Source organism: Caretta caretta, chromosome 10 (assembly GCF_965140235.1).
Source record: "Caretta caretta isolate rCarCar2 chromosome 10, rCarCar1.hap1, whole genome shotgun sequence".
NCBI classification, from domain to species: domain Eukaryota; kingdom Metazoa; phylum Chordata; order Testudines; family Cheloniidae; genus Caretta; species Caretta caretta.
The window spans coordinates 8,189,303-8,205,942 of NC_134215.1; the positions used below are offsets into that span (position 1 = coordinate 8,189,303).

At 49.8% G+C, this 16,640-nt stretch overlaps 1 protein-coding gene across 10 annotated transcripts in view; it reads right to left on the bottom strand.

Annotated features, from left to right (window-relative positions):
* Positions 1-16,640, bottom strand: part of MPRIP (myosin phosphatase Rho interacting protein) — a 170,790-nt gene that overhangs the window by 58,535 nt on the left and 95,615 nt on the right. For 6 of the 10 annotated variants that reach the window (XM_048866052.2, XM_048866051.2, XM_048866053.2 and 3 more), the window contains 3 exons: positions 15,326-15,410; positions 4,357-4,567; positions 357-873 (listed from right to left, as the gene is read on the bottom strand). In XM_048866052.2, coding sequence (XP_048722009.1) covers positions 357-873; positions 4,357-4,567; positions 15,326-15,410 — 813 coding nt within the window. The remainder of the gene's footprint in view (positions 1-356; positions 874-4,356; positions 4,568-15,325; positions 15,411-16,640) is intronic. The other 4 variants (XM_048866057.2, XM_048866056.2, XM_048866061.2 and 1 more) reach the window with 1 other exon arrangement.

The following is a 16,640-nucleotide window of genomic DNA, read 5'->3' on the forward strand; positions in this document are numbered from 1 at the left end:
CCACTTTGGGCAGCTGGGAGTTCGCTCAAATATCTTCGGCTGGGGATGGGCGACAAGAGAGAGCTGTTAAGCATGGATGACCCCACACCATCGGATCCATAAAAAGTGGCATGGCTCAATCAGGATTCCCTCCCAGTCCATTTAATAGATTCAAAGGAGGAGAGACGATCACCAGTTAAGTACCTGGTTTAAGAGAGGAGGGCTCAGGACTATAATCGTCCAAATAAATCATTTCCTCTACAATGGGCTATGAAGGGCCGTCAGTCCCAGCACCCGCTGATTTACTAACAGAGCAAGCACCACCATGTGGTCATGGTCAAATGAGTTAAGAAACAGAACAGCCACTGGCCCCTTACCTTCTCTCGTTGCCAAAGAGCCGGGCCACCTCTTCCCTTCCAGGGCTGCGGGCCCGGGTCCTCTGCTCCAGCCGTTTCCTCTCCACCTGGAAGGCCTCCCGGTTACTGATCCTAATGGCCTTGGGAACATCGGCCAGGGTGGCGTACTGCCGACTGGCTTTGAAGGAAAGGGAGTGGTTCTTTCTTTCAGCTCCCCTTCCCCCGTCTCTGCTGCTGAAGTCCTTGCACGTAGGGTAAGTACTCTTTGAATCCAGGGAGTTCAGTGAGTAGCTGGAAACCATTCGGTTGTTTGAGCTGGTACCTGGGGAAGGAAAGGGGTGGCTGTGCTCCTGGAAGGGTGATTTGGGGTAACTGTACCTGTTGTTCGGGGTGCTGGGGCTGGGAGGGGATGGTGGAGGTGGCAGCTGCTGCTCTTCCAACTTCGAGTCTTGCTTGGTCTTCTCCAAGGAAAAGTAACCGCTCTCAACACGTGCCTTCCGCCCACAGTCTATCCGGTCGCCATTCATGGAGCTCTCATCTAAGAAACGGAACAGAAAACAAGGGGAAGGAGTTGGGTGGAGGTTACTACGCTTGGTTCCAAACTTGATTTTGCCTCCCCTCCATTTGTATAAAAGGGGATTTTAACACAAACTGCCTTGCCTCCACAGAACGGGAAACATCCACATAGGATTTTCCAGCATTACAGTGCCTATGGACCCAGACACAAACCTGACCTGGAAGACCCACCTCTGGAGGGAAACCGGAAGTCCAGTTTCAGGATCCATTGCATCTTTGGCTTCTGTGCCCAGAACTGCCAGAAAGGGTGATGATAAGAACAGGTTTTTTGTGATGTGGAGACTGACCTGCTAGGAGGTGGACTAGGACACACCAATCATCAGCATTTCACACTTGGATTACTGAGCAGCCTACTATAGGTGCCACATGCAAAGCTCCAATAGACATAAGGTGGGATGGGTGCTTTTGACTTATTTACAGAGGGAAAAACTGGACAATGACAACAGAGACTTCGGCAACAGGTGGGAATGTAGCTAGCAGAATGCTATCAGGTGCCCAGCCAGCTTGTCGCATCTGGTCAGGAGCAGTCATACTGCAGAAGGGCCAATAAAGTCCCCCCTTATTTCTGTGTCCAAGCACGCAATGATCTGACCCAGTCTGTCTCCACAGAGCCTTGGAGGAGGGACACAAGAACAGGGAAGAGCGGGTGTTTTGTTAAGACATACAGAGGAGGCTTCTCAACAAGTTGTACCTGTATATATTAGAAGGAAGCTCAGAGGTTCAGCCAGCAAACACCAATGCATTTCCTAATCACAAGTAAAATTAACTTTGGTGGTGTCTGATTCCAGTAAAGGGAGGTGGTCAGGAGAGGGGAACAAGAGAGAGGAAGGTGTGTTAACAGCTGGAGGAAGCGTGGCTCCATCAACAGCTTTTCATTTCTTCCTCCCCAGAAAAAATGGGGAGCTAGGAGAGCATTAAGGCCTCATTGCAATTCGGGTGTCAGGCCCTCCATTTGAGTGAGATGAAAAAGAGCTGTATGCATCCTTTTGCCAGAGTGAGTTAGTGACCACCAGCCTCCATGCCAGCACAGACAAAGGCATTAAGGAAAGGGGAATCCCTCCACACTGAAGCTTCTTGCTACAGAGGGCACAAAGAACAATTCCCATTTTGCATTCACACCACCACAAAATTGTGCACGAGCACTTGTTTTCAAGGGCCAAAACAGTCTGCATCTAATCACCACTGCACTTCCTGAATTGTTGGCCTCTAGAAGATTCTCCATGTGTAAGTTTGGAATGTGGAGAAAATCGTTTGTTCCAGGCAGACTTGACTTGCTGGTTGGTTGGTAGGTGTGTATGGATACACACACACGTGCAGGGAAGAAGGAGAGGCAGCAGAGAGGTCTACATCCAGCAGCGACTTTCCCATCCATTCTGAAGATCATAAGCTGGATGGTAAGTTACTGTTTTCTCCAACCGAAAAACAAGTAAATGAAAAGCAGCATCTGTGGCGGTCACACACACACTCTCTCTCTCTCTCTCTCCCTCTTGCCCAATCGCCACATCCCAAGGTGTCAAGGGCAAAAGCCTATTGATTCATCAAAAACAGGGCTTTGCTGACACCAGCTAAATCAGAGAGACGCAAAGGGAGCAGTCTTCTTCCATTAGCTAATCCCAAGAGAGCAAGGAGGAAAGCAATCGCTTTAGCTAGCCTCTCAGAACATGCAACAAACTCAGCTTTCCCCTCCACCCCCGATTTATCCAAGGGGAACACATAATACAAAGCAGGAAGAAAGTCCAGGCCTCTATTGTTTCATTTAGAACAATACAGCAGACTCCAGAGGCTTTCATGGACTAATCAAAGGAGACAAAATGTAAACAGCTGCCCTGATATAGGGTTGGGAGGAGGAAGCAGCGCCCCAGTGCCTGGCAATAAAACAGGACCAACTGTAGGCAAGTGCCTCTCTGTCTCCATTAGGGCACTATATCCCAAAGGGTAGGCTGCAACCCACTGGAAAGCTCTTGATAAGTCACGGGCCCAGTCCAGAGGGGAGACCACCGAGAGGGCGGGGGGGAAAGGGGAGGGGTTGGATAGCAAGCCCACCCCACACTCATCCTGCAGTGAGTGCTCCTGTCCCATGGAACTGGGCTGAGAGGGCTGCTGTGGGTGGTCGGTGCCCCATTCATGGGGCAGGGAAGCTGACCTCTGATTTTGCCTCCCTGCTCCCCATGCATTAGGACCCTGGGTGGGTTGCAAATTAAGACAAAATGCAGTTGGTGGGCTGTCATAGTGAAAAGTTTGGGAATCACTCAGAGGCTAGTATAAAGGGGGACGATCAATGTTCAAAAGCTCATTTATTTCAAAGGAAATTTCCTTGCCTTGGAATCGCACCCGTTAGAGGTGGGAAAGACCTGTGAGGTCATCCCATCCTCCTTGCCTCTGCCTTCCAGTATTTTATCCAGATTTCCCCCCTTTCTTAATTTCATCCCATTATTTACAGTTATCTCCTCCTTCTCTCCCCCACCTCCCCCCCCCCAGGTACCACCCTAGGGAATGCCGCAAGTGTTCAGATCTTTGTAGGCTGACAATGCGCTGAGCCATTCCCATTAGATTAAAACATTAAAAATGGGGGGGCGGATTCTAGTTTTCTTTTCACTACTTATGTCAGTTTCTTCCTTATTTTGCACTTCACTCAGTTCAGGACAATGAAATCAGCCCTAGTCCATGACTGTGCCTACCCAGGCACTGCCTCAATGTAAATAATATCACTTTCAACATCAACAGTGCAGTTTCCTTCTGTTTCTCTACGGCAGTTGTGGGATCTTAGATACTAACAGGTAGTTGGGTTTCCAAACCAGTAGGGGAACTGTTACATTTGTAAAAAAAAAAAAAAAAAAAACAAACAAACCATAATACACAAAGACAAGAAACCATTTCAATTCATGTTTTTAAATAAAAGCAAGTTTAGACCAAACTTTTTGACGAGGTCCCGTTAAGAGAGCCACACCACTGCAGTTAAGACATCTGTGTAATAAACTCAAACTGCTGCAGGAAAACCTTCCAGTCCTAGTAACAACTTGGGGTTAATCGGCCATTAATAATAGCATTTTGCACTTTGAAAGCACCTTCCATCAAAGGATATCAAAGCACTTAAACAGTAGGCTTCACAACATCCCTGTGAGGTAGGTAAGGTATTAATTAGATCCACCTTTCAGAGGGGTAAGTTAACGCACAGAAGCTTTTGGGGTGATTTGACCAACAATCTCTTGGGGCTGTGGCAGACCCAGGAAGTGACATTGCTCACTGCTCCCATGGACCTCCTGAAGTTGCAGGTACTCAGCAGTTTCTGAGCATCAAACCATAGGAGTTTCATCTCCCAGACCCTGCTCCAGTCACTACACAGCACAACCTCAGGGTGAAGAAGAAAGCTCCCCACAATCAGGTATCGAATGCTACGAGGCTAGAGGAGAACAGAAACCAGTGCCAGCATCCCTCTGGTCCTTACCTTCTTTACTTTCCAACATAGGTTCCTTCAAGGAGCTGGCAAGCATGGCCTGGCTCTGTATGGGGCTCTGGGCTGGGCTGATGCTACTGCTCCCATCCAGTTGATCTTTGCCCCTCATTTCTTCTTGCCAGAGTGTGGACTTGGTAGTGGGGACCTTCTCTGCATTAGGAATGTTGCTACTGGTCACAGCCACCTTAGCGGGGCCAGGTTCCTGAAGAGAACAGGAAAGACACTCGGTATCACTGCACGTTCTCTACGTCCTAGCGCCAGTCATCCCGATTTACCATAGGCAGGTAAGTCCTTATCTAGAGACACATGGACCACGTTACCTCAAGCTCTTAGACCACATGGCATTTCAATACACTTACAAAGGGGTGTGTGTATTTCCCTTCCCTGAATGATCTGATTTATATATTTCAAATGCTGGCAGGTCTAAGTGCTTCTCCCAAATGGGACAGGCTAATTCAGGGCTTCCTTAAGCAAGGCAGCTAAGCACCGCTCTTACAAAGAAAAAGGAAATGTCTTTAATATGCTCTTCCGAGGGAGGGATCCAAAAATGGCCCATATCTCCCTCTCCGTCCAGCTGGAGAAAGAACCAGAGCAAAGGTAAGCTCACAAATGAAGGAAGCCTACTGACCCTGAGACGAGGCAGATATACATGGTAGGGGCCTCTTTGCTGTGCTGTGCTTTGTTTTCCAGGAGGAACTGCCCCTCCCAGCTCGGCAGACAGGACGCAGCACAATACCAGAGCTTTTAACTGTTCGTTTGTGTAAAGTTCGCGCTCATGAAACCATGAATTAACCGAGCCCTAAAGCTCGGCCAACACACGCCAGGCCTGACTGTGATGCCTGCTGCTGGCCCTTTCCCAAGTAGGCGTGCTATAGGTCTGGTGCATCTGAGGCATGCTGTCACCAGACCAATGAGCACAGCACACGCATTTGAGATGGATTCTATTTCAGCGTGATCTTTCTCTAATCTATGGGGATCAGCTTCCTTGAGGGGCTACTGAGGCCTAGCAAACTCACTTCATTTTGACCCAATCAAGGACAAGAATGCTTGTGAAAGGTCAGTGCTATCAGTTGCCACCGAACCACCTCAGTACAGCCCAATAGGCATTATAAACACTTACATGGCAGGAGATGTCTAAGATCTCTCGTTGTTGGTGGAGGATCTTACAAGATTATTATTATAAAAACACTTTCTTCCCCGAGGATCACAACTACACACACAGAAATCCAGCAATGGAACCACCTCTGGGGCAGAAGGTGGAGATGGGATATTCTGGCCAACCAAGGCATTGAACATGCATTCTAAAAACCATCAATGGATTTATATTCTGTGACATTTAACATATGGGCTACCTGCTTTGACCCCACCACAAACGTTTACTCTGAAGCATCCTCACACCCAAGAAACGTACACATCTACCCCCCATGCCACCTCTCTCTCTCTCATCTTCTGAGGACCGGAAAGATCAACTTCAGCTGCAAATCATTTCCATTGGGATGGCAGGGAACAGCTGGCCCTGGACACCACTTCAAGTGGAAAGCCGCATCGAACTCTGCATTCTTCGGCCTTGAGCGTGGCTTTCCCCTCAAAGCAACGTTTCACAAACTGTCAGCACCTGAGAGAGAAGTGAACCTCGCCAAGAAGGGAGGCTTTGAAGCCCAGCCAGGCCCTGGATCTTGGGAAGTACGGCCAAGAGCGAGAGCTCTCAGACAAACGTGCCTACAATTTGGCAAAGCTGCCCTCGCCCAGTCCATCAACAGTGGATGTGGAGAATGGCCTTGAGCCAAGGCTCCATGTGCATTGAACTTCTGCCCAGAAGACCTTCTTAGAGACAGGACTTCTAGAGCCCACCGAGTCACATTTCAACAAGGTTCCATTTGCAAGAAGGAGACTATTACCTGACAAATTCCCTGGCTAGAAACAACGAGCACAGTCTACCTCCGGGGCTCCTCCGGTTTAGACAAAGAAGGGCTTTATGTGACTAGAAAGCAGATAATACATTAAGGGGGTGGGAGGAACACCTGAGTTGCACCCATCCCCCCACTTGAGTATATTTTACAGTTAGAAAAAGGGTTATTTTTCAGCTAATACAAGTCCCACCCTCTAGCCTGGTTTTCCAGCTATTTCCTGCCAGGCTACCAGCCCCAAGCCACACTTCCTGCTGAGAGAGAGATTAGCGGCTTCCCAGCATTACTGCCTGGGAGCCCAGAGACAGGGCTGCAGGTGGAAATGTCACATGCCTTTTTCCTCTGGCCTATACCCATTTTTAAACAGCAGCTCCTCACCTTCACTTTTGCAAGGTGCTGTCCATTTCTACCAACAAGCCACAGACCCCCCAGCTGGTGGCATATGGGCTAAGTCAGTATTCGGAAGGGCTTCTGACTGTCAGCAGCGGGGCACATCTGAGCCCTTCTCACCTGCATGCTGTCACTGCAGCACAGCGGGTGTAGGGCTTTGACTGATGTATTGACAAGCACAGCAGGGACGCAGTTATTACTGAATGAGCGCTGAAGAGGTGTGAAGCGATGTTTATTAACACCTGAAGCTTAGCTTCTTGACCTTGCAGTTGTTCCCTCCCTCTTCTGCCTGGTCCACCTGATAACCTGGCCCAGCCCACGTCAGCAGATTGATTTATCGTTTATGGCTCAAAGTTACAACAAAGGGAATAAGAATTTCTGGCCCTCTGATGCAGCCCCATTGCTGGCTGACAGCGTCACTCTGGAACCTCCTCCATGCGCCAGTCTCTCAAATGGATTTTTCTCCCGTTACATCATAAGCAAAACTTTTTTTCTGTAAAGGCAGCATTCTGCCTAGGACCTCAACATTTAGATGGTTTCTGTGGAGTTGCCATTAGATAGACCCTGTGTGGGCCCAGAACCTTCCCACTCAGCTCCATCCCCTTTCACGATCATGTTTAAAAACATGCACTGAACACTGAGCAAGGGGACAATCTCCCGAGAGCTTAAAAAGAAAGAGGTAACAAAGCTACTCTCCTCACCTGAGCTGAGGCCCTGGAGCCTCCCTAACCTCTGGGAACTGAGTTCAGTACTTGCAGTTAGACAGGAAATTCTGTCCATGGGCCTTTCATTTTGGAAACAGAGGAGCTGTTATTTAGGAGGTATACTGGAATCGCCCCAGTCACAGCAATCCTACATAGAGCCAAGAGGTCTTCCATTTTGTTTTTCACTTCAAGGCCTTCTGCCCTCCTATATCAATAAATCTGATATCCCCCACAATCCCTACCCTAGCCTTCTGCCTCCAGCCAAGAAACAAACTCTCTTTCCCTCCATGTGTACACACACACACACACACACACTCACTCTCTAAAGCAAATCCCCTTCCCGCCGTGTACACACTTACACACACTTATTTCCCTCAGTCTCCTGCCACTGACAGTCCAGCTCTTAAACCCCCGCTGCCGTTAACATAGGTCCCGTGACCCCTACGCCTCTCTCCTCTGCTTTCATTTGCCAGCCAATAAACTGAATTTGTTTACATCAGAAAACATTTTTGTGCAATGGCTTCAAAAAAGAATTAAACCTAGAGAAATTCATTCCCTATTGTTCAACAGCTGAATTAAATCATTTATCTGGTCTGGTTTGCAACGAGCCACAAATAAAGAAAAAATGGAATGCCTTAATGCCTGAGATGGCTAAATGGACATTTACTTTAAAAAGAGAAGAGATATTTAACACAATTTAAAATACAATTTAGGAAATACCAGTTATTTTAAATGCATCTCCAAGTATGACTGGCCCTAACATAAATCAGCAACAGCTGCCATTTTACTCAATATCCTTGCAACAGGAAGCCCAGTCCACTGACTTAGTTCATGATGAAGAAAGGACAGTTTAGCAGGTTAATGCATGAGAAGGGATGGAGACGTTCACAACTGGCGTAAAGTTCAATTCTATTAATTAGGGAATTTTTTAGAATTTTTCTTAGAGTCCCTGAGTACTTATCAGAACAAACCAATGATAAATTAACCACAGCCAGAAATAATATTTAAAAAAATTGTGACAGCCCTTCACAATGTCTCTTGACCACTTGACACAGGATGGGCAAATCAAGGTGAATCTTAACTATTGTATTAGGCACAATGGGCTGTAAACCTATAACTCACTGGCTCCCCAAGCACAGTGCTTGCTGCTGAGAGTTATCCCACTGAAGTCAACAGGATTGTGTGTGTTATTAAGAAGAAATATGTGTGTTTGTAGGCTCAGGCCCTTAGATGCTCTGGTGATTTTAAATATAGAAAAGAATCTGGTCTCTGCTCTCACACGAATATATTATAAATACATCAATACACGCATATGCCCACATTTTCAAGGATGACTAGCAAGTGCCTCAATTTTTAGATACCTCCCCGGAGATATTTTAATGGGTTATTTTCGGAGAGTGAATATTTAACCATCTTCTGAAGGTCCTTTAAGATGTCTCCAACTGGGCACCCAAAGTTACTAATCTCCTTTGAAACTTTAGTCCATCTATGTGTATTAATGAATAGGTACACACATATATATCCAGAGAGAGAGAGAAAGAGAGATTGAGAAGGACACAGCTGAGCAAAGCAGCACTGCCCAGGCAAGTAGGCAAGGTGGCTTCTTTCCATTTCTTTAGCTGTTTAAATTTTGTATTATAATGTCACCCCTTTGCTGAGTTGTAGCAGATGCCTGGGCCTTGGAGACCAGCTTTCAGTGGGAGCTGAAATCAGCGCAGCACAGAAACAGAAGTCCTGGAACAGTGGTGACAACAAATAGCACGGAGCCCAATCCCTTCTTTCAGGGATCTCTGCCCAAATACCAATGTCCTCGTTTCCAGGGAGCAATTCTGCACCAAGAACTGACTCCAGTTAGAGACATTAAAGCAGAGAGCAAGGACCCTTGCTGCTCGTCACCCCCCCAGAAAAACAGCAGAAAACTAGCCACTTGCCTGCATTTCCTTCCAAGATTAAAAAAGTGCTCACATGCTAAGAAAAAACACTATATTTAACAGCGCCATGCACTGACCCCTGACTTGATATGGTTTCTGGCTGGGGAAGAGCGGAGATGAGAATTTTCACAATTAGATGAAGCCATGAGAACAAGAGCTGAAATCAGTTTTCCATGGAAGGGCTCATGCCACTTTACTCCAAGGCCAGCAGCAGCTGGTGTGAGAAGACCAGAGCTAAATTCCTATGGCCTGTGCTATGCAGGAGGCCAGACTAGATCATCACAGTGGTCCCCTCCGGCTTAAAAATCAATGATGTTTCCCAGCCACCTAGAAGTGTTTGCAGGTAAAAGGAAAACAGATCATGAAAGTGATCACAGCAGCCAGTGCTGCTGCAGACAATATTTGCTGCTGGATTAGGGGTATTTTTTTGTTTTCAAAAGGCTCTTTTCCTGCAGAAGGAGAGAGGCCTGACAGGCAGCCAAGTTCAATAGAAGCCCTTTCTTTTCTGGTAACCGTCTCTCCATCCCCTTTAACAAGCTGCACTGAGTTTGTGGTGACAGCTTCTGGCATGGTGGCTCGAACCACTCCGGTGCTGCATGGCCGGAGCGTGAGGTTGGGATCAGTTCATTTCCAGGCTGCTCTGGGGAGAAGGAGAAAGAACTGGAAGCTGTGGCTGCTTTGTATTTGACACAAGGAGGAAAGCAGATGGGGAAGCGGGTAGAGTTGGTGAGGAATGCGTGAAGGTAAAGATAAAAAGTCCCACTCTGGCTGGTGCTTAACGCTATCCTGCCGGAGCTGTTCTGGCAAACAAAATCTCTGTAGCAACAGATACACATGGAGTTTCCTGCCTTCCATTCCAGCCCTTGATTATGATGGAAAGCTCCCAGTTTCCTCACTGAGCTTCCTGGCTTTGAGGTTTCGCCTGCATCACCCAGTGACCCAGCTTTAAGCATCTGCTGCACAGCAACTGGTTTGCTCTTCTGTAGAGCAGAATACCGTACAGGATGTGACTAAGTGGGAATCTTTTGTAATATTTTTATGAAGCCTGCGTGTGCCTCGATGTCCCCTATGTGCTGCAGAGTTACCTAGTTTTGGGGGGAGGGGAGGTCTGTTTGCTCTCTGGGCAGCATAAAGCACAGGCACCTAGCTGTCTGGGGCTTGGGCCCCATATTAATGGAGCTCTTGAAAAGACAATGGCAAATCCAATTGCCCGTACATGGACACCTAGCAACCAATGACCCACAGAGATATGGATTTCCCTTCCTCTCCACAGCCCACTAAGCCACATCTCCCCAGCTCAGGAACAACAGGGGGAGGAGTGTGAGGTGGAAGTTAATTTGGCTGCAGGAAGCAGTCGGCTGGGGACACATCTGGACTGAGGCAAAGGGAGGTCAGAGGGACAAGGCTTTGGGCTGTGTGCTGACCAGGATGGACTACACTGTAACTTTCTTTTCTCTTTTCAGAGTAGCAGCCGTGTTAGTCTGTAGTCTGTATCCGCAAAAAGAACAGGAGTACTTGTGGCACCTTAGAGACTAACAAATTTATTAGAGCATATGCTTTCATGAGCTACAGCTCACTTCATCGGATGCATAGACATATATGAAGTGGGCTGTAGCCCACGAAAGCTTATGCTCTAATAAATTTGTTAGTCTCTAAGCCACAAGTATTTCTTTTCTCTGTGCTAACAAGGTCTTCCTATGCTGTGTTCCAGGTGACAAACTGTCTGACAACGCCGGCTGAGTGTTGCTACAGATGCGGACGGCGGAGGTGCATTGCTCCTAAGATTGTACAAGTTTCCCTCAGGGGTCTGCCTCAGTTGGACTCACTGAATGGAGCTCACGGTGTGAAGCAGGAGGGCTGAAGGACCAGAGGCCCAGCCTAAGGAGGCGGTGAAGCCATGTGGCTTGCCCAGAAGGAAGAGTGAGACCCCTAGGGGGTCTGGCTCACTGAAGGGGTGCTCCTTGAGACTGCTCCAAAGCTGGGGTCATAGCACCAGTCCTGTGGATCCATGACACAGGGCCCACAAATGTTCCAGTATAAAGAGGCCATGCAGGCAGCTGGCCTGAGCCTATGGGCTGCACATTTCCATACATTTTTTAGAATAAAAATTTTAAGAGGCACCTCCAACCCAAATACGGGCCCTGTGCTCGTCCCCTTAGGGAAAGGTTCAGAGAAGCCACACGTGGTCTGAGTTCCCCCGTGGCAGGAGCCCGCCGTTAAGCAACATTGCTCTCGTGCTGCTATGCAGGGTTTTCACACCTTCCCTCTGAAGCTGGCCACTGTTAAGACACACTGGACTAGAGGGTACTCATATCTGATCCACTTTCCTATGTTCCTATGACAGCTGATAGTCCCAAGGGCTAGCACTCAACAGGCCACATCTGGCCTTCGAGCTGGGCACTGTCCCCCTGTCAGCCGGATAGTACATTTAAGGAGCAGACAGAGGTATGGCACAGTCTCAAACAGTGCTTGTTGAATTCCTTACAGACATCCCTCAAAGCTTTGGGACAGACGCGGACCTAGGCCAAATGCACTCAACTCTAGGACAGTGCCAACTCAGATGCTGACTTCAAAGAAGCGCTCAGGAATTCAGATGCTCCTCTGAGCTGTCCAACCCAGCTGAGCCGCCAGCATCAAAGAGCAGGAACTGGAAGTCTGAGGGAGAGAGTTCTGGGGTGGCAGCTGCTTCTGTCTAGGACCCAGCAGGGCAAAGGGCTGTCTGGAAAGTGGAAGTTACATCATAAATAGATTCCATGCTCCTTTCTAAAGATTTGGGGGAAGGTCTGGGGTGAGGAAAGAGAAGATTCTTGTTTGATCAGTTGCTAGTCTCAGCCCCGTGGGTGCTGGCCCTTTGTTACAATGCTGCCTTCCAGTTAAGACACGCCATGGAGTGGAAACCCAAAACGACCTCTGTGCTCAATTCAAGCAGAGACAAGGGCTGCTTAAGGAACGTGGAGAGATTTGCAAGATGAAGGGTGGGAGAGGTTTATTAATTGGTCTTGCTGTGTCTAATTATTCCTACTAAACCCTTCAAGGGCCAATCTGGACAACGTCCTGGACTCCCATTCTCGGTGACGGGGAGGTGCTCAGCACCACGCAGGATGGAGCCCTTATTCAGCTGATCTAAGAGCAAAGTGCCCCAACTGATCTTACTGCTGGGGGGCCTGGCTTGAATGGAGTACAAGTGATGCTGTTGAATTGTGGGTATTAACCTCTGTGCCACCCTCCGAGCCCAACCCCCTGAGTGGCATGCGGCAGTGTTTTCTGGGCAGTTACCTTCACATACTAGGACATGGCATAAGAGTGGACAGAAATACACAAGCTCAATACCTCACTGCCTTCAAGAAAGAAAGGCTGTTGTGGAGAGCAGCGGGGTGGGAGGTAGTAGGGGGAAGCATTACACCAGCTCTGATGGAGCAGAGTTAGAAGAGAGACAAGAGGATCATTCTCAGGGCACTGAGAGCTCCTGCAAAGGGATAAGTGGGGTGCTGGAGCGGCATGACACAGCCTTCCTCCATGAAACCTAAGAGGAGAGGAAGAGACCAGCTAACAGAGGACAACTGTGACAGCAATCGGGATTCCATGGAGGCCTGGGGGAAGACCTCCGAGAGCAGCCAAGGGCCAGGGAGCTGAAGCAGAGAAATAAATAGAAAACATGAGCTCATCCACCGTGAGCTCTCAGTACAGAGGCAGCTGAAGTACAAACCTGGCCCCATCAGGGGACCTGGCCCGGACTACACACCCAGTGCTGGCATTGAGGCAGGAGGGTCTGTACTTTGGCATTTTGCTGCAGGTGATAGAGGTATTCTCTATTCCCATACTAAGCCCCTGAGCTTGTGCCTAAGGCAGCGAGACACAAGGTTGCGCCCCCACTGGGCCCCCCACGCCCCATCCTTGGGGACACCTGGGCAGCCAGGCTCAGTCCTCCAGGGAGCCGGGGCTTCTGCACCGCCTCCACGTGGGCAGGGTGCATCCTCTCCAGAGCCACTTGCCTTATTTGGTGCTCAGGAGCTCAGATCCTGTACAGTTTCCAAGCAGTTGCCATGGTGATGAAACGTAACCCAAAATGATGTTATTCTGGCTGCATTTTTCCCCCTCTCAAAAGCCGGCAGCTCTGGGAGCCGGGTTTATGCTGGGTAACATTTCCACAGTCAACACCATTCCCTTTCTTCCCCCCAGCCCCCAATGTGCAGGGAGCTTCTGGGCCACAGCCCCTGCACAACCAGATGAGATTTCCCAGAATGCCCTGAAAGCAACACACTGGGGCATCAATGCTTCCAGTTCAAGTCCCCACAAAGGGGTCCGGGGTTGGGTTCACGGCTGGGAGGTTAGAGGTCAGCATCTCTGTTGAGCTGGTGGTTCTCACTGATGACGGGAGAGGGGAAAGCCCCCAGGACAGAACGGGTGTCAGCATAGCATCACCACATCCATGGCACTCGGGAGCCAACATTTCCCCACAAGGCTTCCTGGGGCCAGTTCCAAGTCCTCACCACACTCCAGGGGGCTGCTCAGATGACCCAGCATCAGGTGTAGGAGTGTCTTCCAGAAGGGAGGCAGAGGGGAAGAACTGGCCACAGATAATCTATGTAAAGAGTTGATCCCCTTCCCCTTCTTCCTCCCACCCTGTTCCCCTCAGAGGGCCTAGGGTGGGACCTGAGGAAGCCAGAGCTCTGCTGCCTCTCACTCCTGGCTGCTGGGGGCAATCCACAGGTGTTCCATGTGAAGCCACACCCCACTCTCCTCAGGTGCCCAGATCTGACCCTTATATGGGAATCCCAGGAGAAAACAAATGGCTCACAGGTAACTATCTGTGAGTGCCCAGGCCTGCTGGGTGAATTCCTCCAGTCCAACCACCTCTGTCCTGCTGGCCAGCAGCTCCAGGACACACACTCACATGAGCCAAGGCTGTTTGCAGCCCCAGAGAGGAGAGATTATTCCAGCCGAGGGGTGGGATTCCGAACCTGTGGGTTTCTCCCAGACTCCGTCCATTTGGGAGACACGGGCAGGAATGAGTGGGTCATGGGCAGCCCCAGCTTTTACCATTTATAGTCAAAGCAAGCGCAGAGCTGTCGCTGGGTCCCTGGAGAGCACAGCTCCAGCCCCCAAAACTCCCAGCTCAGCCCTGGCCTTCATTATTTTCCTTTCATTCTAGTTATCTCCAGGGTCATCTCATGCAGGGAAACTGAAGCCCTGTGGAATTTCTTCCCGGGCCCTATGAGGGCTGTGAACATCCAGGATCGCTTCCTCCTCTTCCCATCCTCCCTCCCCCTCTGCACACATGCCCCCCAAGCCCAAAAGATACTGTTCAAAGCTTTGTAATTGTCTGTGTGGCTGGCCTGTGTGTTAGAGAAGGTAGCTGGAGAAGTGGCGAGCTTCCCACCATGCCACACCCTCTTCCTTATGCACCCACCTAAACCTAAGCACTTCCAGCCCTACTCCTGGCTGTAGACTCTTCTCATATAAACAACCCTGCACATCCCCTTGCAGTTCAACCAGCATGCACAGAGGGAACCAGGCCTGGGAGGAAAGGGGAAAAGCAGGGAAGATGCATCCTTCTTGCTTTCTGGGAAAGTAACTCAGTCAGATCTGAGAAACCAGATGGGGAGGGGGACGACCAGGGGTTTAATGCAGCTGCTGTAGCACTGGCTGCTGCAGGGAGTTTTAGAGCCAGGCTAATGAGCACTAATACAGCACTTTCATCTTCAAAACTGGGGGAGGAGCAGTGAGCTCGGAAAGTGGCATCCGGAAATTAATTCACACCATCGTTGCTGCACTGGCTCCTCCATTTTACCGCTCTGCACACCCAGGAACAAGAGCGTTTTAAAGGGCCAGAAGCCCATTTCTCATCTCAACTGGGCTAACAAGACACATGTTCCCACCCTTCCTTGGAGACCAGCAGGGGCCCTGGGAGAGAGCCAATGTGAGGAGACAGACCATTCCTGGCTCTCCACTCTAGTCCCAAGGGATCCAGCCCCTGGAGAGAACTCTGGGTCATAGTGAATGACAGGGGGTCACTGCCTGGGGTTACCTGCGGGGTTGGTGGCTCTACCTTCCTCTTCTTCTTCTGATTCTGCTTGTTTGTCCTCGGGTAGACGATCAACATCTCCAGCCACCTGCAAACAAACAGAGAACTACAGTAAGGTCCTCCCCAAGGAGCAAGACGGGCAGCAACAGGGGAAAGGCACTGGCTGGACAGCCCGGGAAAGAGCTCGCTCCCAACAGAACTCAGTGTCCTCTGGATTCCCAGTCATTGGGCTGGCCAGAGAGGCACTTGGCTTTTAGATCTGCATTGCTTTAGTTTGCCCCCTCTCGGCTGGGCACAGGGTCATGGAAGATGCTGTCTGAACTCTCAGCTCCTAGTGTAATAACCCTTTATACTTAGCTGCTATTGTAAAAGGATGTGGGGGAGCCCAGAAAATAGGTTTGGGGATAGCACAGAACACCCCCAACTTCACCCCAACTCGGCTTAGAGTCCAGAACGCAATACCACTGGGTGCCATGGATCTATGCCAATACATGTGGACACCTGGCGGTCCTTGGTTAAGGAGTGACTTGATCACAGTCTCTAAGAATTTGATGGAGGGTTCTTCAAGGTAGCAGACAAGGTATAACGTGATCCAATGGCTGGAAGCTAAAGCTAGACAAATTCAGACGGGAAATCAGGTGCAGGTTCCCAAACTTTTTTTACTGCACTCCCCTTCAGAGATTTGTGTCCCAGTGTGTGCCCCCCAATTGATCCTCCCTCATCCCCTCATTGCTTTACCCTCCCCCACCCCCCTCTTCCAGTCTGGGCCCCTAGCAAGCCCCTCTTCCCCCACAGCTGGGCTGCAATCCCTACTGGGCTGTGCCTGCTGACTCCACTCACTGGCTCCAGCTGCTTCCTCCATGCTGCTGCTGCTACCGTCGCCTGGACTCGGGTCCCTGCACCACTGCCACCGGCCCAGCATTCCCCCCCACACACACACACCCTGCATGTGCTGGGGGAGAGGGGGGGAGTAACAGGTACTGCAGAAGTAGGCTCGCTCTCCAAATCCAAATCCTCCCACCCACGACCCACGCCAGAACTCGCTTCCCTTGTGTGCCAGCTGCTGCCGCTGCACCTGCCTCCAGAGAGGCACTGTCTCAACCAGCTTCTGCTTCCTGGAAAGCAGCGAGGATGCGGGAAGGTTCTGTTTTACCCGCACCCTCCTGATAAGCAAGGGGCACGCCCTCCAGTTAGAAAATCTAGGCTCTAGTTCGAACAGGAATTAACTCTGGGAAGTTTTAGGGCCCGTGTTATACAGGAGAGCAGACCAGGTGACCACAGTGATCCCTTCCGGCTATACAATCAATGACTCTACATT